General features: G+C 48.4%; 1 protein-coding gene across 4 annotated transcripts in view; it reads right to left on the bottom strand.

The window, feature by feature from the left end:
* Positions 1–24,914, bottom strand: part of CBFA2T2 (CBFA2/RUNX1 partner transcriptional co-repressor 2) — a 462,052-nt gene that overhangs the window by 271,660 nt on the left and 165,478 nt on the right. For all 4 annotated transcript variants that reach the window (XM_069652143.1, XM_069652142.1, XM_069652145.1 and 1 more), the window contains one exon: positions 206–347. In XM_069652143.1, the coding sequence (XP_069508244.1) occupies positions 206–323 (118 nt within the window). In that variant the 5' untranslated portion in view covers positions 324–347. The remainder of the gene's footprint in view (positions 1–205; positions 348–24,914) is intronic.

Below are 24,914 nucleotides of genomic sequence, written 5' to 3'. Positions count from 1 at the left end.
CGTGAGAGGCCACAATCCATTCGAAACTGTCATTTAGCAATTGTCAGACAAAAATGTTTTGGGGATCTGTGGAACATTCTATGCTGTTAAATACATGGACCAGTGTTGAAAAAAAGATTTGCCCGGTGAGAGCGAGGAGGGTGCTGCCGGTGGGTGGTTGCAAGCTTTCCACCAAGACTATAACCATGCAAAATTCGAAACTTACATGTGGCAGCAGGGAAAGAGACGGCCCGGGGACCACTCTGATGCACTGGAGGTAGTGGTGGCATCCTGGAGGGAATGGACTTGGAATATATCTTCACCTCCACAGAGGGTCCTGGCATCACTGGCACTCTTCTCACAGGTAACTGCAGACAAAAAAACATACTGAATTAAAGCCCACATACACATGCAGCTTATGTATAAAAAATATATAATGGGCAGGGGGAGTGGGAGGGGCACTGGGTCACCACACGATACATGTTATAAGTGACCCGAACAGTGCTTCAGTGGTCTGCATATTACTTGCGTTACCAGTTATGAAGCAAAAAGATGCACATACTTTACAGTTAAAAAGCTCAGACCTTACATACCTACTGTTAACACTATTTAGGACTATGTCACTAGACAGCTAAACTGTGCAGATGAGACTAAGCTTCAGTCATTAAGAGCTACCCAAACTACCCTTTTCTTAAAAATCATTCTCAAGATTCTTATTCCTGCTTCTTCTTGCTTCGCACTACAAGTTACTCAGGGGAATGGTTAACACGGACATAAATTGTAAAATTGACCTATAATTTAAACAGCTCTAACTTCTAGCGAAGCCACATAGGCCTGCAGCCACAAACGGAACATTCCTATTGGGTTCACCCTGTCAAATGTACATGCCAACCCTTGGCTTCTGAAGTCTTTGCTTTTCAAGCACGACTGAAAATATACAGAACCTTTCAGATTGCATGATAGTGTAAAGCTGTTTTAACTGCAAGCCTCAAAAGGATTACAAACTGCATTTTTCTATGCGGGAAAACCACTGATCGGGCTAAACTACCAACTTGTCAGGTTTATAAATTGCTTTTGAAAACAAAATGCCCTCACTGATATACCATAATGACTGCATATCCAGATTTATTGCCCACTGCAAAACAAATGAAACAATTCAAAAGACACAGCATGTATGAATCTGAAGACAGACATTAAAACTAATGCAAATAAAAAACAAAACAGTGTGAAAGCTTAATTGAGACAAGCCGATACCCTCAAATGATTGTTATGTATATACCACTGCCATGCTGTACTCTTTGGCAAAGATACACCTTGTTGTAAACATTCCAGTTTATACATACAGGGCTGATCATGAAAAGTTAACTTCATTTCAAATGTAAAACAAATAGGAGGGTCAGTTTTTACGGTTTAAAAGAATGACAGCTTTAGTTACGAACGAATTGTTGAACTGAGAACCTTGGTCGGACAAACTAAGCTGAATGGGAGGAATTAATCCAAGCAGTTTTAATAACCATGCAAAGACTGTAATTGTATACAAAGTGCCAACAAATGAAAAAAATTGGCACTTTTCAAAATGTTCCAAAATCATATCCCTTACCCCTCTCCCCCAATTTGTTTTTATTTACATTTTTGACAGCAGGGCAATGCCACAGTGGATACACAAAGAAAAGACACCGTTAACAGCACAGTTCAGATCTTAAGCATGACGATTCTGCAGTACAAAAATGTTGAGAAATAACCAAAAGAAAATAACTTCTATATCAAGTGCCTCAATATGGTTGCATACCGCGTGCATCATGCCCTCGGTCCATAAGAAACCCATCCCTCCACCCACACCCGTCCCCCCAATGGGTTGAAAGACAAACCATAAATTAACAGGTGAAGGGTTTCTGGAAAGATCTAAAAGATGGGACCAGAATGTTACATGTAGACTATTTGAGAGGGCATTGTATGGGGACTGTCAGCTCGTGCAGCTCAAAATCCCATCTCACTTCAATCACCTGTACGAGGAGGGCTGACTGTACTCCATCTGCCCGTTAATGGGATCTATAGTATTCCAAAAATGAAAGCCACACCATGTCGACATAAGCATGCAATTCTAGTAGTATCGCCGTTAAGCTTTCCATGTCATATTTCATAGGCTTTCCTTAACCGTTCGCCAAGGGTAGGGAGAGAATTCCTTTTCCAGCGGATGATTAGGCAGACTATGGCTGGCAGGAACAGATTTCTCTGCATGTGAGATAAACCAGAAAACTCTTAATCTCACCTTCCAACACCGAATAGAACCACAGCAGGGTCAGATGACAATGCATTACTTACCGTAAAAGCATTTCTGATGGTTGTATCTGCTTAGATTCACATGCTGTGCATAGGTCCGACATCCAGTGGTCACTGCGGAGTATTGCATTTTGTTTTTCGAAAAGCATCTCACTAAGGGACATTCCTACAACATATGCCAGCATGTACAATGCAGACCACAATTTCTGCAACATAGGGGACTAACATTAGGGTACATTTTATAGAGTTTATGGGGGGGGTTCAAATGGCATCTAAACAGGAGCCTACTATTGTGCACTGTGTTCTAGATGGCTATTGAGGACGACCACACCACCCTGTAGATCACCCGCCAAACATCCATATCGTCAGTGAGATGGAAATCGGCAAACCATTGTTTCTGAGTCTTCGGTGTCCCCATGTGTCCCATCAATAGGAGTGATTTATACAGATCAGAGAGAAGGCCCTTGGAGTCCAAATGTGTATGGAGGGTCTGTTTGAATTGGGTCGGGGGCGTTTCAAATTATCATCCCAGCACAAATCAGTCAAGACCCCCCCTTCAGTTGAAAATACAATAAAAAGGGGGAGGGGACAGAAATTTAAGGCATTCTCATGATCGGGTTTAGACAAAAACGTCCCCTCCTTCCATACTTGGCCAGCGCTTATTAAGCCAAATTCATAGGAGAAGTCAAGTCTGGAGGAACCGGTTATCCAAATGGGAGGGGACCGAATGCAACTAAGTGGTGAGGGCCACAAGGCAATCCCCTTCATCTCTTTAGACCTCCTCCACAGATAGTACGGAATGAGTGTGGATCCTCCACGGCAGGCACCCATGGGGAACACACAGCCGATCTCTCAAGGTGACTGGGGCAAAACGTAGGTTTTCAAGAGTGACCCACTGCTTAGTCAAGGTTTCCCTTCAGTGATCTACCAGGGCAATTTGGCAGCTCAATAGTATTTGTAGAGATCTGGGAATCTGGCCCGCCTTTCTCCTTTGGTAGTACGAGAGTGGAGTATGCAATGCGTGGCTGCTTACCAGCTCACAAGAAGACAAGGAGTGTCTATTTAACTTCATTATGAAACTAGGCCGGCAATAGTATACACAAACAATAGTCGCAGGAGGAATTTTTATGGTAGTAAGGCTGGCGGCCAATCATAATATACATTTAGACCACGACTAAAGATACTTTGTAATTTTGTCCCACAAGTGAGGGAAGTTGGCCTCATAAAGCTTACCTAGCTTAGCAGTAACCTCATAAAGCTTACCTAGCTTAGCAGTAATATGTGTTCCCAGATATTTTAAGTGTACTCGCTGAATCTGCATTCCAAGACTCAAGATACCCTGTGTTGAAGGAGTTGCATCATTGGTAAAGGCAGTGCTACAGGCTTTGCAAGATTAACCTTAAACCCTGAGAGATTGCCATATTCTGAGATGGATTTCAGAAAGGCTCTGACTGAAGTAGTGCGTGATCTTAAATATGCCAGGATGCTGAAGTACCTTGGTACAACTCCATCTAGGCCTTATGTCTGCTTTCCTCAAGGTTGCCTCCATAAACCAACTGTCACAGGCCTTTTCGGCATCTACAGATAACAAAACAGCATCCTCTTTCCTCCCATCTGTCCCTGCTATTAGGTTTTGTGTCTTGCGAATATTATCCGCCCCCTGCATGCCGCTAAGGAAACCTACCTGATCGCTATGGATCAGTGTGGGGAGGACAGAAGTTAGTCTGCCAGCGAGAACACAAGCGTATATTTTGGTGTATTTGTTTAACAGTGATATCGGTCTGTAAGACCCACAACTCAAGCTTGTCCTTGCCCTCTTTAAGACTTAACACAATTCGTGCATGTGTAAAAATGTCTGGGACTCCCAGCATCCAATATACTGTTAAAGAGCTTAGTTAGACTTGTAAGGGGCCATTTCGAATTAGAGCCGGCATATAGCCATCCTGCCAAAGCTACCCTCTGTCCCGATATGGCCGGAAGTTTTCTCGGCCGAGATGGGTGTGTCTAACATTGTCTTTTCTTCTGGTCGAAAAACACCGAGTGCAAGGGGGTCAAACTACTCTTGTATCGCTTCCTACGCACTCCGGTGATCAGTAGTATAAAGCCAGGTGTAGAATTCAGCAAAGCGCAGTGCCATATCTTCTGGTTTGGTTAGTGAGCCGCTTCTGTCATTTTTAATCTGAAAGACCGCACTAGCCATTCTCGGTCCTCTTAGACGGGACGCCAATATAGTGAAGGGCTTATCGCCATTCGCATAAATGTGTTCTACAAAATGTAGTTGGGCTATCAGCATTCCCTTTCCAAATGTCCCCTAACTCTTTATCTCACATTGCTCATCTCCCCCAATAGGTCTTTCGGATGGTCCTCTAAAATGTTCAGTTCATCCTCCGTCCCCCTGATCTTTTGCTTCAATTCAGATTCATGTAGTGTTCGCCCTCTTTTTTTTAGCCACACCTTCTGAGATTAGGAAGCTGCAAAAGGTGACCTTCGCTTCATCCCATATGATGTTAAGTGGCATCTCTCCTGTGTCATTCTGGTGAAATAAGTATTTTACTTCTGTCTGAATGCTTTCTTTAAAAACGAAATCCCTGTATAGCGTATCATTGGACACCCAGCCCCCATCTATAAAGGCACTAGATCCCAAGTCTAACGTCACCACCCTCATGTCATGCTCAGACTACCCCACTATTTGAATATCCACGTTCATCATGGAGTGTTCTTGTGCCGTATCCAGGAGTATAGAATCGATTCTTCTAAATGTTTTATGTGGCGGAACTAAAACGTATAACCTCGTGTTTGGGGGTATACTGTTCTCCAGGAGTCAATAAGGAATGTTCCTTTATTTTTTTAATTTATTAGCATTTATAAAGCGTGCATCAGCCCTTAGGCATCATGGCGCTGTTACAGAGATACTTGCTGGTTACATGGGAAAAAACATAGAACTTATGGTTAACAGATTATGCATAAGAACAAGACTTAGTTACAAGAATCGGATGCTAGGTGGGGGAGGCTGCGTGGGTGGGCAGGGAGGGTAGGAGGGAGGCTGTGGGGCTGAGACAGGCTATATGAACAGGGTGGTTTTAAGGGTTTTGCGAAAGGTGGAGAGGGCAGGTTCAGCTCCGGGTGCGTTGGGTAGGGCATTCCATAGTTTGTGGGCTATGTGTGGCAAGCCGATGCCTCCTGCGTTAGCTCTTGATGGGTGGTTGGGAGGGGTGGGGGGAGACGCAGAGTTGATTGGCGTGATTACTTTGTTTGGGGCGTGTGGATGGGTCTCTGGTAATGGTAGCTGTTAAGTATGATGGGACAGTGAGATTGGTGCATTTATATGTTAAGGTGAGTATCTTGAAGTTCATCCTTTCCTTGACTAGGAGCTAGTGGGCGGCTCGCCTGGGTGATGTGGCCATTTTTTGGAGATGCAGAGGGCTGCGCGGAGCGCGTTGTTTTTTACCATTTGCAGTCTGTGGAGATTTAAGTTAGAGGTGCCCGCAAGGAGAGCATTACAGTATAGTTTTGCTCATATTGTGGCACGGGCAATGGAAAGGCATTTCGGGTGGTCAAAAACGGTTTTATCGCATTTGCATTTATAAGTTTGTTGGTGTGGGCATAGGCCGAGGCAATGGCCCTGACCTAACGAGTCATCAAAATGGTCGAGTCCAGGTAGAGTCCTAGGGTCTTTATGGTGGTAGGTATGACGAAGTTGTCAATGGGGAAGTTGTCATATTTTTGGTCAAGATTGGGTAGTATTTCCTTGGGGCCTAGGAGAATGATCTCGGTCTTGTCCCCATTTAAGCAAAGACCATTGGCTGCCATCCAGGATTGGATGGTAGTGTAGATTTGAAGGAGGGCTGTTGTGTCTTGGTCGTATGAGCCAGTGAGGGAGAAGTACTTGCGTGTCGTCGGCATAGTTTGTGTAGGCTAGCCGAACGAGTACAGTTTGTCGAAGTGAGGCTTTGTGAATAGGTTGTAAAGGGTAGGTGTGCGGCATGATCCCTGGGGCACTCCGCAGTGGATGGTGGTGGGATGTGGATTAGCCTGATCGGAGTAGACCTTCATGGCTCGGCCCTCTAGAAAGGAAGTTCTCCATGGAGGTGGCTTTTGTGGAGAAGTGGGCTGCGTTGGAGAGATGGGAGGTCAAAATGTTGTGATCAACCAGGTCAAACGCGGCGGAGAGATCCAAGAGTAACAGGAGGGCTGGTTTGCACTTGTCCATTATTTTGGCAATTTGGTTTTTTAAATCTAAAAGGGCAGTTTCTGTGCCGTGGCCTTTGCGGAAGCCCGATTGTCTTTTGCCTAGGATGGTGTTAGATTCGAGGTAGTGTTGGATTTGGGAGTGGGCGGCTTGATCTAGGATTTTGAGGAGGTACTGGACTGTGGTGATGGGTCGGTAGTTGGGCCAGGCAGGATCTAGAGACGGCTTTTTTATGAGGGGACGGCCCCATGCTTCTTTTAGGCTTTGTGGTAGAGTATCTGTGGAGAAGGAAGCATTCATGAATGCTGTAATGACTGGAGTTAACACTTCAGTGCAGTGTTTGATGATGGCTGGAGGGCAGATGCCTCCTTTGCAGGTGGATGGTTTGATGTGTTGGAGGAGGTCTGCTACTTCCTTCTCTGAAGGAGAAGAGAGGGTGTCAGGATGATGGGTAGAGGTGATTAGGGTGTGCATATCGTCCTGTTTGGGTAGAGCTTTGCGCCGTGATTGAATTTTATCTTGGAGTAGTTTGATTTTATTAAGGAGGGCTGCCTGAATACTAGAACACCACGCTTCGTCTTTGTTGATTTCATCCGAGCTGGTGGAAGGGGTGATGAGTTCTTTAAAGATCGAGAACATTTCTTTGGATTTGGAGTTGGCAGTGGAGATTCTGAGGTTTAAGGATTTGGATCTTAATACTGCTTTTTTATATGTCAATGCAATGTCTTTGAATTCTGTCAGGGCGGAGAGGTTAGGTGTGGTTTGCCACTTAGCTAGGCCCAGGAGTTTTGTGGCACATGGGGTTGATAGTTCATCCGTGAACCAGGAGGTGGTGTGCATGGATTTTTTTTCCTTCTTGTCCTCAATAGGGGCAATAGATATGATGGCTTTGGTGAGGGGGCGAGAGTAGATGTTGGCAAGAGAGGATGGTTTGTTAACAAATGGGGGGTTTGAGTTCCGGGATGTCAAGAAGAGGGAGGAGGTTGGCTTTGGTAAGTTTATTGGAGCTTCAGACTGCTGTAGGGACGTATGATAGCATTTTGGGAGGAGGTTTAGTAGGAATAGTGAATTGGATGCAGTGGTGATTCGTCCAAGGGTGTGGCGCTAGGTCAGTGATGGCGGATGAGCAGTTGTGGTCTGCAATCCAGTCAATGGTGCGACCTTTATTGCGAGTTGGCTCAGTGACTCTGTGGGTGAACCCTAAGTCTGAGAGCTCTTTGACAAATGAGGCAGCTGCTTGGTCCTTTGGGTCATGCAGGCCTAGGTTGAGGTCTCCAAATAGGATAGTTTTAGTGGAACATTTTAGGTTGTTTCCTAGGATATGGAGGAGGTGTTTGGTAGTCTGGGGCTGTACCAGGTGGTCTGTATGTGATCAGAACATTTATGGTATAGGTGGGAGATGGTGCTAGTTTGACGTTGAGAAGGTCAGTGTTATTTTCTTAATGTTGGTTGCAGAGTCTGATGGCAAGCGTCTTTTTGGCAATAAGAGCTACGCCTCTGCCTGTCTTACGATCCTGTCTCAGGATGGTGTAGCCTATGGGGAGGGCTAGAGAGATAGATGGGCCAGTGGCTTCATGGAGCCAGGTTTCCGTGACGGCCAGTAGGTCGAGGTCATAGAGGGTGATGAGGTCATTTATTTCGAGTGCTTGAGCAGGGAGAGAGCGAGCATTGATAAGGGCACATTTGAGGGCAGGGCTGGGAGGGGGCTTTGAGGGACGGACGGGATGTATATTGGTAGTAGGGGGCATGGGAGGGGCCAAGGTTGATCTGAGAGGAAGGGTGGGAATGACGCTGGTGAAGGTGAGCAGAAGGGGGGCTGGGTATGGTGAGTCAAGAGGGATTGTCGGAGGACTGGTGTCTGTTGTAGGTGGGAAAGTGGGGGGGTACGCAAGTGCAGGAGCTTAGACAGTGGTTTCTATGGATAGTGGAGATAGGTAGGCAAGGGTTATAGACTGGGCTCTGAGCGTGCCCGGAGCCTGGAGAGTCTTGATTGTAGAAGGGTTTGACTCTCAGGCTTGGCCAAGCGGCGGCAAGGGTATGGAAGCCGATGAATTGGATGTGGTAGTTTGGTGTTGTAATGGAGAGGAATGTCTATAGGTGAGTGGCAACATGCTGGTGGTGAGCCAGTAAGTGGCTAGGGTGCGAGTTAATGATAGTGTGCGGGGATGTGGGGTGAAGGAGCGGAGTGTGTGTTTGCGGGATTGGGAGAGGGCTGGTCTGTTGGTGGTGATGTGATACATTTGTATAGTAGGATTACAGTTTTTCAACAGATTGGGCACGGTGCATGAGCTGTACAAACAATTGGTCAAATAATTCTAGGCAGATTGGGCGCAGTACAGGAGGCAACAATTCTGGGTAGATTGGGCAGGCTGCGTGAGACGTACAATACATTGCTTAACCTGTAGGGGGGCTGACCAGGCCTTCTTTTCTGATGGAGGAAGGGGCAAGGCTCCACTCCTCTGCAAGAACCAGTCCTTAGGAGGGGTCCGTGGCGAGATTCAAGTCGCCCCCCCACATATTAGGAGGCCTACACCTGTCAAGAAGAGCCAGGGCTTCAGTACAGAAGGCTAATTGCTGCTGATTAGGGGCATACAATAAGCATGAAGTTAGAATCGTATCAAGCCATTCACCACTAGAAACCATCCCGCCATGCCCCTTTTAATCCGAGTGATCTCCACCCGGAGAGTGATCTGAATTAGAATACCCACACCATTTTATTTTCACGGACCACAACACTTTCCCCATTTCTTTCCCCCCTCAAAGTGTATTCTTGCCCTGCCTTGAACTTCATCTCCTACAAGAAGAGTATATCCAATGAGATTGTTTAAACTCTTGAACCACCATGGAACGTTTGAGGCGAATTAAAGCCCCTCGAGTTCAAAGAGCACACTTTAATCCCACTAAAGTCTACTTTACCGTTCACAAAATATTCTTTTCCCTCCTGCTGCCGGACCGATGCACCCCTCTCCCGGTGCCCCTTCAACTCCTTTCCTGCCAGAAAACATCAAACCATGCCTGGACGCCCACCTAAGTGTCCAGGGAAAGCAGAGGCTACCTGACTGAGCCTGGGGCTGGCTATCTGTGGGAGGATCACATAGGGGAAAACAAACTCCAGAGGGACAAGAAATACTAGAACGAAATAATTTTACAGCCATAATTTCTAATGACATTCATGTGCCCATACAACATACCTATATGGCTTATTGTGATGTAGATCCAAATAGTTCTAGTAAATCACCTTAAAAGCCTTGCTTACCCGTTTTTAGTACTGAGACAAGGAAGAGGGATGGAGCAATGAAGAAGACCAAAAGCAGTAAGCCAACGCCACCCTCTAGTCTATGAACATTTCTAGACCATGCTGGGATGTTTAAAACTGCCACAGTTGACACACCAACGAGAGAAAGGCAGAGACCGAGTTTGATGGAAACTTGTTCTGACACTAGTCAGAACGCTGGAGGCAAACAAGCCGTTCGAAGCAGCATGGAGGCTGTCCTGAATAACTTGCAGAGAAACCGTAACGAAGGAAGCTCACTGCTCGAGAGCCTGAGACAGCAGTATGCAGCAAAAGAAAGCAATACGAGAGCCAGCCAACTAACGGACGCACACTGAGTCAGCAAACCGAAGCGGACAGAAAAGGAGTGACGCGAGAGACACTGAAGCTGCCTGGTAAGCTAAGAGGAATCGAATAGGTTACCGGAGCGTCTAAAAGTGTATGCTGTGTCATAGAAACAGCATGAGCGAAGCAAAGTGAAACATTTGAAGGGATTGGAATATTTGCGAACAATATTGAAAACTGGTCAACGACCCGATGCTTCAAAAGAGAAGTTAATGTAAATACAAACAGTACTGGAAAAAGGGGTGAAGCCCAATGTTGAGAGGAAGAGTGGAAACTGAGACGAACTTTGCTAAACAAGGGTCAGTGACACCATATTTATCAAATATAATATTGTGGATGAAAAGAAAGTGATGGAGAAAGGAGAAGCCCTGGCAGGTGGTTGCATGTGATAATATCGCCGCAGAAATATCGCCATACAAATATTTCGCCATATTTTTGCAGGATATTACCCCATGGAACCTGCGGGGGACACCCCCGCATCCCCCATATATTTGAAAAGGGAGCGGGGGACACCCCTGCAACCCCCCCATCCATTTACCCCATAAATTATCCCCACCAAAAATATCGCCTATGGTCGTTCCCAACGACCATATGTACGGCGATATTTTTGTTGGGGATATTATTACCAGATACCCTGGCAGGATAGTGAACCAGGTGCACAGTGAGAATGAGACTCACACTCATGAGAGAAAGACAAATAGACTTACTAATAACATCCTGGCAGCAGAGAAGTGAACTTGAAAGATATGAAGGTCTAATGGGACATCCTGGCAGGAAACTAAACCAGGTGTAAGAAGCAATGTGAATGGAATTGAGAAACAAGTATAAAAGGGAGGAATCATACCCCTTATTGGTGGATTTATGAGAAAGTCGCAAATACGCTGGCAGGGGAGTACACCAGGTATATACAAAAACAGAACCGGAAAAGGGAAGAATACTAGTTAGTTAAAACTAATAGAACACTGAATATGAGAAGCTGAGCAATTGGAGAATTACATGCATGAAGGAAACTCCATACCCCTTAAATGTTGTGGACACTAAGAGTAAAGTATTGAACAGTGAGGAGGAGAGGAGCTAAGGAAAAAAGGGGACATTTCTTTGGAGAAAATGTAAAAATCTAAAACATGGGGAGGGGCGTGGCCTGGAGCGCCATCTATGAAGACGCGCCTCTAATGGCCTCCGTGGGACGCCCGCTGCAACTGGCCTGAACAGCGGCAAAATCGCCTCGCCGCACTGCACAAACTCCTGTGGGGAGATATAATGGCTTGGAGTCCTGTGGTCCGCTTCCTACACGCCTCCGGGGCGGCTAGCGGTTGCCTGGGGCGAGCTCCCTCCTCGCGGCTCGAGAGACCCAAGATGGCGGACGGGACCGCACTGCCTGAAGCGAAGTGAGAGGCGGTGCCTGCCCGCCCTGGACCATCGTCGGCGACGCTCGAGTCCTGGGTGAGCGTTTGCCCACAACAGCTAGCGCATCTCCCCCTAGTTGTGACGGAGCATCGGCCCCCTTCCCCGCTCACCCAGCCTCGGCTACCCGGCCACCCTCCCCCTTCGGACTGTTGCTGTTCCTCGAAGGAAGCGGAGCCCAGCGCGGAGGGTGCGCTCTTCCGCCCCTACCTGCCACCCAGCCGAGGATACCCTCGCAGGCCCCACTTGGCCCCCGCTCTGACCCCCTCCTCTTATTTTGGAAACGCTGAGGCGGCCCATAGCGGCGGGCCGACCTGGGTCCGCCCGCTTGTCCCGCTTCCCCCTGCTTCGCCAGCTGAGGTGCTCCTCGCCTGCACGGGGGTGTACCGGAGTGGGGGCCTACTCTCTCTCCCCCCCTACAGGGGCCTAGGGGGTGCGGGTGCTGCTCCCTGCACACGCTGGCTGGCTTGACCACACGGCCTTCTCCCTTCTTCCTTCTTCCTGGGGCGCCCCGGCCCACTCCATGGCACTGCTGCTCGCCCCCTGAATAAAGGGTGACCCCTCCTCAACATGCAATGATCCTCATCGGCCATGTCAGCAGCTCTTCCTTGACCATCAGAAGCAGAAGCCCAAAGAACGCCGCATCTCGCTGCTTCATCCAGTAACCCTATCAGCACAGGAACTGTAACCTGGAACGGAGGTAAGCCCATGGGGCGCCAGGACCACTCCTCTGGCCTGCATGCGCGACTCTTGACCCCCTCTCTCTCTCTCTGGACACTTCCTGGGGCACACCGGCCCACTCCACCCGGCAGCTACTTTTCTCCGAGCTGAGGCAGCCCCCCCCCCTACCAACAGGTGAGCAGCTGGCGCCCACCTGGAGACCCTATACCTTCCTGAGAGGACTTAGAACCAAGGTGGAGGTAAGCCTGGCCTACATAAAGAGACATCCCTCCTTTCTCCTCCCCTTTGCTTCCTGGAGCGCCTTGTCCCACAGCCTCGCCTCCCGGGGATAAAGCTTTGACTCAATCCGGTGACACATTCCAGGCTCCTGGAGGGTTCTACAGGTCCTCGGGCGGCCTCTGAAGCGACCCAACGCCACAACTACAGTGCCCTCAGCAGGCCCTGCCCCGCCAAGGACAAATAACACAATGTCCGAGCATCTGAAATCCACCAAGTCTTCAGACATAGCAACAAAGCTGATGTCATCCGACAGACCGTAGAAACAAGACCCCCCCCGCCCCTTCTGCCCCACGGGAATCCCTAGACAACAAGGGGCCTTTTGCGACCAAAGATATCCGTGAATTTATGGCGGACATTAAATCTGAATTCCGGTCCTGCATGACAGAGCTTACTGCTAAACTAGAGGACATTGATAAGAGGGTTTCAGAGGTGGAGCAGAGACTGGGGGAGGTTGAGGATCGCACCCAAGACCATACCGCCACCCTAACCGAGGTTCAACGCTCCATTAGACTCTTACAAGACAAATGCGAGATCCTAGAGTACAAGCAGGAGGACCTGGAAAATGGGGCCCGGCGCAACAACCTCCGAATTCGGGGAGTTCCGGCCTCAGTCCCAGACAAAGGGTTGGCTGAATACGTGGGCCTCTTTTTTCAAACTCTCCTCCCTGACCTGGAGGATTCACAGCTTCTCCTAGACTGCACCCATAAACTGCGCCCCCACCGCGGAGTGGAGGACACCCCGCCTGATGTTATCACCAGGGTGCACTTCTTCACCACGAAGGAAGCCATCTTGGCAATAAGCCGCTCTAAAGACGAAATCACCTTCCAAGGGGCCTCCCTCCATATTTACCAAGACCTATCTCCTCTCACTCTCCAGAAGAGGCGAACCCTCCGCCCGCTAACCACTTTCCTTCAAGCCCAAAAAAATTTGCTACAGATGGCCCTTTCCCACAGCGTTGCAGTTTTCTTACAAGGGCACACAGAAGAATTATCCACCTAGAAGACGCTGAAAACATTATGCATCCAGACTCCCCCAGGCCCTCGCCTCCACCAATCACTGAGGCGACAGCTGACTCAGACCCTATGGCCTCCCCTAAATCCAAACAAAACTCATGGTCGAAGGTCCCGAGATTCAGGAAAAGGAAATAGCCAGGCACGGTCCCGTAATGGAGTCGTCAGCACTCTATGACCCGGCTCACCGACCATCACCTACAGGAACACAGATGAGCTTCATCTCTAATGCAGCAGGCCTCACCCCACGGGCCATGCCCAGCTCCAAGGCACAATCCACCTTTGAGTCCTTGGAGCGATCCACTAAGACTACTTACGATTCTAGCCATGTTGGCTACACACTGTTCTGTGGCCCCGTTGGCCGGGGGGGTGGGGGGGTTCTAGACCCACAAAGGGTCCACCGCCACCAGTTAAATATTGGACTTCCCGTTGGAGGTCCGAGCAAAAACCCCAAAGGCAGGTTAATAAATGGTCACATACCCAGCGACATGTCGGCTGACCCTTCTGCATCTCCCCCCCCTCCGACTTTGCTGGCGACTCCAGATCTTGCCCCGGAACATCAGACTCTGAGGTTTATCTCCCTGAATGTTAAGGGCCTGAATTCGCCAGCCAAACCCAAGTCAATCCTACAGAAACTCCAGAATGACAATGCTGCAGTGGCTATGCTACAGGAAACTCACCTGCTGCCGGCAGACCTCGGACGCCTACGCTCCCGAAATTTCCCGAAGCAACTCTTCGCGTCTGGGAACTCCAAGAAGGGTGGCACGGCAATCCTATTCAAAAAAGATCTGAACCCTCAAATATTGGACTCTATAATCTGTCCGGAGGGGCGGTTCATAGCGGTGAACTGTCTGCTGTTGGGACAATTATATTCCATAGTCTCAGTATATGAACCAAACTCAGGCCAGGCGCCTTTCTATGAGTCGTTAAGTACAATTCTTTCTCCCTTCTTGGAGGGCCAGATAGTGATCGGTGGTGATTTTAATGGAGTCCCGGACCCCGTGAAAGACAAGTCGTACCCACCCTCTGCTGGGGACCTCGTTATAGCCCTGGCCCTCCTGCAACTATTCAGAACTCTAGGGGTGGTGGACTCATGGAGGGTACTCCACCCGTCTGAAAAAGACTTTTCCTTCTATTCTTATGTTCACAGGACGTTCTCCAGGATAGATATCCTAGTATCTCCGCAAATTTTCACATTCACCAATGATGTGACAATAGGTTCCAGATTCTTATCCGACCATTCCCCGGTGACCCTGGAAATCCAAGTGCAAGGGCCACCCAATCCCCAACAGCGTAGATGGACGCTATATGACCCGATCCTTAACGAGATGTCACTCAGAGACACAATCGCAACCATGATCCACAACTTCTTTATAGAAAACTCTAGCGAAGACACCTCCTCCGCCAACAATTGGGACGCAATGAAGGCAGTGGTACGGGGGGGAGGGGGTGATTGCCAAAGGGGTGGCCTGTCACAAGCACAGACGGCAAACTCGTCAGAGCCTTGAGGAAGAACTCGAAAAAGCAGAAAGGATCCATAAGGAGAAAGGCTGGACCCCTAAAACACAACGAGCTATCCAAATAGCACAAAAAAAGATCGAGGCTCACTACGCCGATCATACTGCCCATCAAATGGCAAAAGCTAAACAGTTTTACTACGCGAAAAATAATAAAGCGAACAATCTACTGGTGGCCAAACTTGCCAACGAAAAGGAATAATACGATTGTGGGCTTGCGGGATCAGCATGGCAAAACCCAATACGCTGACCAAGACAAGCTACATCTCGCAACAGCCCACCTAACAGGTGATGGCCACCCCGATACGGGACATAGAAGAACAGAGAGAATACCTGCGGAAGGCAGCGCATCCCCGACTAAAAAAAGCAGCCCGTGACTCTCTGGAGGTACCGATTACTGACGAGGAAGTGGACGAGGTGATAAAAGCACTCAAATCCCGGGGCCCCGGCCCGGATGGATATACAACCAGGTTCTATAAGATCTTCAAACCCCAATTACTAGCACCTCTGGTACAGCTGTTTAATTCATTCAGGACCACGGGCACCATAACCCCGTCCATGCAAGAGTCAATTATGGTCTTGCTGCCTAAACCCGTAGGCAACCCGAAGAACCCTGCATCATACAGACCCATTGCCCTACTCAATATAGATGCCAATATATACTCTAAAATTCTAGCAACACGACTCTCCCAGATCCTGCCGGAGATAGTCCGCGCTGATCAGAGTGGCTTCCTCAAACACCGCTCCACGGCCGACAACATTCGTCGAGTCTTGGACTTGCCTCCCGAGATTCCCATGGGTTGGTGCTTCTGGCCCTAGATGCAATCAAGGCATTCGACAAAGTGGACTGGACCTTCAGAAGGCTCACCCTCGAGACTTTTGGATTTGGCCCGGAATTTTGCACAATGACTCTGGCTAACTATAAAGCGCCCAAACCCTCCTCAGAGTTAGTGGCACCCTCTCCTCCCCCATCAGCCTAACTTGTGGAACCAGGCAAGGATGTCCACTGTCGCCACTCCTCTTCGCACTGATTATGGAACCCTTCGCCCAACGGATCAGGCTGAACCCTGCAATCAAAGGCTTTCAAAATCGGGCTCAGTACACCATAAACTGGCCCTTTATGTGGACGATGTTCTTCTGACCATCACAGAGCCCCGTGCCTCTCTTCCTCAGGCCTTGGCCGAGATAGCGAGCTATGGAAAGGTCACAGGTTTTGCCATCAACTTCCAGAAATCAGCCGCCATGGGAGTGAGCCTGTCCCTAGAAGGCCGGGAGGCCCCAACCCCACTATGCCCAATACAAAGGACAACCAGGGGAATCAACTACCTGCGGGTCCGGATTCCAGCTAACCCAAGAGAGGTCTATCGAGCAAACTTTCCCCCACTAGTCACAGACCTGGAGGCAGACTTAAAGCGCTGGGCGGCACAAGAGATTTCACTAATGGGCCAAATCACGGCCTGTAAAATGAACTTGCTACCCAGATTCCTATACGCCTGTACCTCACTCCCAGTACCAATACCAGCACTTCAAAACTTACAGAAGAAAATGCTGCAGTTTATTTGGAGGGGGCAGAAAGCCAGAATCCCCAAGACCACAATGCTAGGCAATGCGAAGCTCGTGGCCTCGGGGTCCCGGATCTACAGAAATACCAGATGGTGGCTCAGCTGGCCTGCATTCAATCGTGGCAAATACTCACCAACCGTCCCAGGTGGGTGGATGTCGAACAGGCGCAGCTACCTCTTCCGCTACGCTTTCTTCCACACATCCCTCCTCCCGAACGGCGACGGTGGAGGGAACTTCTGGTGACCACTAAACATACCATCTCTGTCTGGGACAAGGCGCTGAAACAAAAGCGGATCCCAGTGGGACTCGGCCCCTTCTCCCCGGTGTTCATGAACCCAACTTTCTCACCCGGAGCTTCAGGTCCTGGATTGCGGGAGGCCTGGAGACCCTGGGACAACTCTTCGAAGGGGGACAACTCTGTAACTTTGAGCGCTGTAAAGAACTCTTTAAGCTTCAGGAACAGGACAGGTTCACATACATCCAGCTGCGCCACTGGTGCCCTCACCCACAGACCCGTCAAGCAGCCACCCACCCCCCCACAGCTATTGCACTAACCCTTAATGAGCTCCCAGTCCAAGGAAGAACCTCTACCCTATACAAACGCCTCCAAAAGGACTTCTTAATCTCTAAGACCCGGTATATGGCCCAATGGGAAGCAGACCTGGGCCACCCGATCGAGGACCAACTATGGGTTGATATTTGGTCCCGGTCCCACACCTCCTCAGCTTGCATCACGAATAGAGAAGGCGCATACAAGATCCTCCTCCGTTGGTATTACCCTCCCCTAAGACTTCACCATATGAATCCTACGCTTGACCCAAAATGCTGGAGACAATGTGGCCAAATAGGGTCCTTCTTTCATATGTGGTGGTCCTGCCCTAAGGCTCAAACCTTTTGTAAACAATGCCTAGCGACTATCGCAGACATTACTCAGGTGAGGCTGCCCCTAGACCCCAAACCCATTCTTCTTGGAGCTCCGATTCCCGGAATCTACCCAAGATCTGGACCCAAAGCTAAACTACTATCCCAATGCCTACTGGCGGGCAGAAATGTGGTAGCCCGCACTTGGAAAACGACAGAAGGCCCTCTTATGCCCTTCTGGTGGGTGAAAGTCTGGGACATTCTGATCACTGAAAAGGTGACAGCTGCTGGGGCGGGCCTCCTACACCGCTTTCATAACATTTGGGGTCCGGTCTTAGACTTTGACCAAAACTTTTCGGCCCTGATATACAAGCCCCAATTGGCCAGGAGAACTTTACAAGATGATGTCACGTATGATCAAACTCTGTATTGTTATAACCTGCCTATTTAAAATAAACATATTATAAAAAAAAAAAAAATAAATAATACATGTGGAGAAGCTCAAGGGAGAGGCAATTCCCTCTGAACTTATAAAGCAAGGCTTTGGAAAGGAAGATTTATCCCCTTTGACCACGTGTGAACTGTGACCGATTCACTTGCTAATTAGCAGAAGAAATCTTGGGGAAGGGGCACCCCTTTTCCTGGTGGAACTTTGTTTCTTTCTTTTCTACACTTTAGAGCTTTACGTTTTGGAACTCTGAAGGAAAGCTTTCAATACTTATCTTATAAAAATCCTCTTGTGCACATTATATTGAGTTTAGAGTGTAAGGGTCAGTTTAGGGTTTGTACACAGGATGCTCTTTTGTTAACATCCCGATAGACATTCCTTAGTTTCGTTGAGGCAGGGAAACCCCTCTTAAGAGTTAGGGGTAGATAGGATCTCCCACCCCCCCAACCTGCTTATTAATTTAAAAATAAATAGGTCTAACCAACACTGAACATGCCACAGTTCTAGAGTCTTACGCTGTATCCCTTACAATGCCTGCAAATTGGTTGTAGGTTTTTCTTAGTTAACCGCCCACTAAAGCCAAGGATTTGCTGGGTGTTTTTAACCCTTTTCACCCAATTGATTATTCCGAGGTTGGTCTGTATAACCAGACCTGTCCCCTGACCTGCATTGGATTGCCGCAGCATCACAATCGGGAGTATGATTTTGTGTTTTATTGGGCAACAATGGCTACATACATTATTGGTTGGTGTAGGTTTAGAGGTGCTCTATGCTTCCGCACTTCTTCGTCCCAGTGCCGATATTGAGGCCTTCCAATGAGTCAGTTGGTCTCTCCCTCGTCTTAGTACATAAGGCATACAAGACCTTTGGGAACCCCCACTCTTCCACGTCTCAGTACTGGTATGGCAAAGGTACATGGGTACACTAGGTAAGGTGCTGATGGGAGGGTTGGGTACGAAGGTGTGTTGGGGTTAGGTGGGCTATGGAGATACCATGTTCTCCCCAGGTCGTCACTAAACCCATAGGGACATCCCTCCCCATGAGATCCACCTGCTGAGTACCACCCCCAGGGGAACTATCGAGTAGCGGCCTCACCTCCCTAGCCTTATGGGAATGATTTGTCACAGGAAGCACAAACACGGATTCAACATCATTAATTGCTGGGGATACAGGCACACAATGGAGCTACGAAGTAGTTAAGCGGGTGCAAACGTTAGTTAAGCTATCATGCAGTTGTTATGAGCAAAGGACCATGAGAGAGGGTCCTAAATGGTATACAGTTAAGAAACAAGAATCAAATCTGAATGTGTGCTAGGTTTTCGTGTATTGATATTAAGTTTAACAGTTGTTATGAACTGCTTAAGATAACAATTACACAAAACAAATATGAATATGTACTTTAACAAGCAAAATTCACATCAACAATCATTTTTTAGATTTGTTCTATGACATCCATGATGGTACTGAAACAAGAGTGGAAATGATCTACAAAGCACAATTTACCCTCCCAAAAAAGAAGCAGGGGGGTGGGAAGGCTACTACCTTCGGCATTTGTCTTAATCCTTTTCCACAGCTTCTTCAGGCCCAAACGTAAATTAGGGAAAGTACATCCTTAATTCATTTAAATGCAGACTCTGCATTTTCATAAACAGCTGTTTGTGACAAGTTGATCTTTTCTTTTCCAGTATTCCTTATCCTAAGTCGTAAACATTTTCAAGTTCTGAAGATGGTTTGCACTCTATTTTATACAGCTTTAACCAACAACCTCTGTTCTATCAACACTGTGACAGGGTCAGCGACCTAACCATGTCAAGGGGCAGAGGGGAGGGTGTGGACGCCTCTCAACTTGGGGCAGGAGGCCTACCAGGGTGTTTGCAAGAGAAGTCCTGCCCCAAAGGGCAGACTTGGGAGGGCCCAAGTCTGTCACCTTTAAATATCTCCAGCTTCAAATGCAAAGTACCACTTCTACTCAGCCCTTAAATCCTGTATCCTATTCTGGCCAGTGTTTTCTTTCTTCCCTTTGAGGAAGCCCAGATGTCCTTGAAGCAGAGGAAGGAGCATGCAACCCACCCGCGGGTAAAGTTGTGATGAACACAGAGCCAGCGGAGCAGTACGCACTGCAGACCATCATCATACAGGAGGCTCAAGATTGCCTGAAAAATAACTTTCACGATTTTGTTGGTGGGCCACCAATACAAAACTCTGACGGCCCCGCGTGAAAGAAGGGTGAGGGGTTTAAGACCAGTGTTAAAGCATCAAACCTGTTTGAACTGTCCCGGATGAAAGACCAAGACAGATATTGGCCTGCAGAACCAGGTGGGTGCCAGAACCAATGTGAGGTGCCCAAGATGAGAATAAAGGGGACGTAAGGAAGAGAAGGCAGACCTAGAGATAACAGAGGAAGGACGATGCAGCGGAGCATGGCAGGGAATGACAGAGATCATGTACAAGGAGACGCATTGATTGTTGAGAGAAAGTGGCATTTAGGGGTGAGAGGGAGTGCAGATTAGGTGAACAGAGTGACTGAGGTTAAGTGTGAGAATAAACGTAAGAATGAAAGGAGGGTGATGTGGAGTGTAGTGGAGAGTCATGGGAGGAGTGTGTAGGAGACAGTAATGGAGAATATACGAGAGATAGAGAGATGCAATTAGCAGTAGTCCGAAGAACAGAGAGGAAGAGTAGAGTGGAAGGAAGGGTAAGGAAGGAATGAAAGAACATGAAGGCAAGGGGAGTACAAGGACGTGAGAAATAAAGACTGAGATCTGTGTGATTGAAGGCATCAATACAGAAGATCATTTTTCTTGAGGGACCGATTAGCATCGGTCTAGAAGATATCAAAGTGAGTAATAGAGATATAGAGGTTGCCATCACATTTCAGACAGTAGGGGGTTACTGATCACTAGTGGCCACCTTGGGATTTAGAAAAGTCTGCGTTAGAGTGGAGGGAGACCAGAGGAAGATGAAAGCGATAAGGGGGTGGCCATTAGTGAGACCCAACTAAAGCATCTTATAAAAGCTCCTAAACCGACTTCAAGAGTTGGTCTGTTCTTGAGGCCATCTGTCACAACATTATTCCTAACTTTCCTTGTATGCCTTCGTTTGGCTGGGATTGCAGAGGTTTCAATTCAATGTTTTATAAATCCAACCTGCCTATTGTAATCTTGCCTGGACAAGCCTTAATGTGCACAAAGCAGATATGTAGCACCAGAGACGCTTTAAAAAAATTAAATTAAAAAAAATAATGTAATGTAAGGGAAATAAATATTGGGGAAAACCATGTATGTGCAGGGTGGCAGCGCCTGGGCTTTCATATGCTGCTTTTCACCTTGCATTAACAACATAGAAAATAGCTTTAAGAAAACACCCTGAACAGGTATTTTCTGACTACAGGATGTTTGCAAACCCAGGAGAGGGTATAGTAAGAGCCTGTGGCATCCCAGTTTCACAACTACCACGTCATCATTTTGTCCAGGGAGCATGGAATGGAAAAACGAAGCCTGGAGAAGTTGCCATGAATGAGTCAAGAGACCTACAACAAGCAAAGCAACACCATGAGTGAGGAATATATTTTAATATTTTTCTAGGTTTGGGAGTTGGATTCCACCCTGCCTGTATGGTAGGACTAGTGTGGAAAGTGCTACCTTATGTCTGCCCTTCCCCCATAGGAATTCTCGAATTATTGTCTCAAGCAGGCGAAAGAAGGGATTGTTGATGTAGTAGTGTACATTTTGGAACCCATATAAAAATCTGGGGAGAACAATCATTTTGATTATTGAGGCTCTGCCCATCATCGACAGGGGGAGTTTTGCCCAAAAGCTCATTGATTTGCGTAGTGCAGGAAGTGCTGCCTTTGTGTTGTGCTCATGCATTAATTCAGGGGTATGCATTATTTGGATTCCGAGGTATCGGAATGAGGTGGTCCTCCACTGTATCCCCACCGAAGGAAGTTTGTCTATGTTTTTGTCTTTTAGGCCTGCCAGGGGGAATAACAGGATTTTACCTTGCTAAATTGTATGCCTAACACCCTGGAGTAATTGTCAAGAACTTATAGCATGGTTGGTACATAGAGATGCGGGTCTGTGACATATAGGACATCATCTACATAGAGTGAGAGGATGTGGTGTACCCCTCCCAGTCGTATCCCTGCATCAAAAAATTGTTTCCTAAAATAAATGGCAATGGGTTCTAGTCACAGTATGTAAAGCATGAGGGGGATAACGGGCAGCCTTGTCTGGTGCCCCTGCATATGTCCCATGCCTCTGACATTTCCCAGTTTTCACCCGTGCTCTTGGTTTGGTATAGAATGTGAATGTTGGCATGACCACACCTGGATGGAGTCCTAGGCGTTGGCCTGCGCCGCGTCTAGATGAGAATGCGAGGGCCAACAAGTGCCCAGACAGAACTGTGAATGTAAGCATGGTAAAGGTCAGGTAACCCACTAACCAATATAAGCTCAGACTCTGCATACTTATCTCACTCAAAAAACGCACACAACCATCTCGCGCACAACAAGCCGCACGCACTTCACAACTGCAACAACACAAGCCGGAACAGCAGCACACGCGGACTGACTTCGATCCGCACCAAAGTTCAGCACCCGGTGTATACCGAGTTGAAGCTGCCAACAGAACACCACTCCTCTCACTATCCTACTCCCTTCTTCACCTTACTAACCCATCCCACCTTTATCGTACAGATCTGCCCGAGCGCCTGGGGACCAATTCCGTTGGTGACGGTGCGCGGTACAAATACCTTTAACATTTAACATATATATATTCAATGAAAAAAACGTTAAACGGACGTTATGGTTCCAAGTAAAACCGAAAAACCCCTGAAATTCGTCAGTTATGGTAAGCTAAGCAACCATAACTCGCGCCACCACCGTGCACTGCTAAGACTAACACCCAGGACATCAAAGATGACATCACAATTGTCATTGATGACATCATGACATCACATATCTGGGCCACATGTTTTTGTTCCTTGACATATATAGGCCAGGTGGCCCCTGAGGTACCCTCGCATGTGGAAACAAGGAACAATCACCACACAAACTGATATGCCAGACACGAGGTTGTATTCCCAAAAGCTAGGGTTTATTGCAAAGCAAATAGTCTCAGTTGGCCAACTGGGTCCCACGTCCCGCCACGTGTGTTACCAAACCCCGGGGGACGCAAGAGAGAGAGAATCGTACAACAGTTACATATATACAAAGCAAAAATCTTACTATCAGTAGTGACACATCCAATATCGCCCCTAATACATTTCCTTTGATTTGGGCACGATGATTCACAATGGTGACGAGTATGACACCTTCAAACATTCATTCAGCAACAGTTTGCAATTTCGCGAACCTACAGACATAAGTCTTTGTGTCAAAGAACACAATGCAGGTCGGCCACCAGGGGGCGCACGGATGGGATTACTTTCCATGTAGGCTCCGCGCAAGGGTCCCGAAAAGTGGTTTGAGCCCCCACCACGAGACCCCCTCCCCCCCAGCTACAATTTCTACGGAAATTAGCGTTGGAAGTGTTCAGGACATACTGGGAAAAAACCCGGACTGAAACTGAGCTTTTTTCGTGGAGAAACCCTCTGCATGATTGGGCGCGCGAAGGCAGAGCAGGCCTGCGAGATCCCGCCGCGCCCTCCAGCGATCGCAGAGCCGTGATACGCACGGAACCAGGGGGAATTCAGCGACGCACACCGCTGCCAGGGCCCACCAACAAGTACAAGCACACAGGTATGCACTCCCCCACCTCCGTGAGCCGGGGACCCAGAGGGTGCCCGATCGGGCACCGGGTGCGCCCGTGGGAGGACTGCTGTGGAGCAGGCCCAGTTTACGCGGTTTCTGCTGTTGCTTCATATACGAGCGCGTACCCCGGTCACGTTAGGAGGAAACCACCGGCTCCATCCGCTCGAGTTGTCCTGGCGGCTCTTCACGTGTGGACTCTCTTCCTCCATTACGAACAGGGAAGGCAGCGGGCCCCTCTCCCGAGTCGCAACTTGGCTGGGGGACTGCACGAGCACCTGGACCCCAGAGATAATGAGCAAGCCAATGCGCCTCGGGCCCTGTTAAGGGCGCTAGAAGATCTTATCCGGGCCACAAAAGTTTGAGGGTTGGGCCCCTGTCTGTCAGGGCATGGGCCCTCCTGGGAACCCACGCATACTCCTGAACTTACCAGACCCAGGAACAGTAGCCTGCGCAGGCCTCAAACTGATATCTCTCTTCCTTGGGAGCTGTCCCGGAGCCTCGTGATGTCCTACACCACAGGAAGCTCCTGAGTTGGATAAAGCAGGAACAGGAAGAACCGAAGGGCAATTAATCGGAGAGGCTATCTGTTATAGGATCCTTTAACAACATCCCCCCAACCCCGTCACGCTTCGCCACCGGAGGACAAAGTCCGTATACACAGGTGTATACTTCTCAATAGACCATTCTGGTGGGCTATCTGTGTATAGCCGAGACCCACGCACCTCACCACCGAGGTCCCGCCACCCATGGACCTTAAGGGCAAATTGGCAAAATATAGGTTTACACCAACCCACGAATCCCTGAGGCCACCCGCCGAGTACGAGATGTCGACTGCAGGATCCGACGTCGCTGCCACCAAGGCGGATGTTGCCGACCTGCTTACCAAGATGAGAAGCATGAGAGCAGATATAGGCAGCAAAATTGATTAAATCACACAAAGTATGGACAAAATGGACGACAGGCTGGAACAAGTCGAGCACAACCAAACCTATCTGAACACGTTGGAGGCACAAATGGACCACCGCATTGCAGAAATAGAACACAGGGAAGAGTAAATACGCCTAAAGGTTGATGATCTCGAAAACGGGGAGCGCTGCAACAACATTTGTGTGTTTGGCGTGCCAGAAAAAGAAGGCGAAACCAACCTTGACCTAAAACAGACCCTACACACCATTCTGAAGCTCCTATTTAGGGATGAATTAGTGGATGAACCCAAAATTGACCGCATCCATAGGGCTGGAGGCAGACCAGGAGGCCCGAGATCAGTACTGGCTCGGTTTCACAATTATGCAGACAGAGCTAGGATCCTAGAAAAGGCCAGACATGCTCCACAAC

This window comes from Ambystoma mexicanum, chromosome 3p, assembly GCF_040938575.1.
Source record: "Ambystoma mexicanum isolate Mex_15411 chromosome 3p, UKY_AmexF1_1, whole genome shotgun sequence".
In the NCBI taxonomy this organism is placed as follows: Eukaryota; Metazoa; Chordata; class Amphibia; order Caudata; family Ambystomatidae; genus Ambystoma; species Ambystoma mexicanum.
This window is presented reverse-complemented; position numbering and strand designations above follow the sequence as displayed.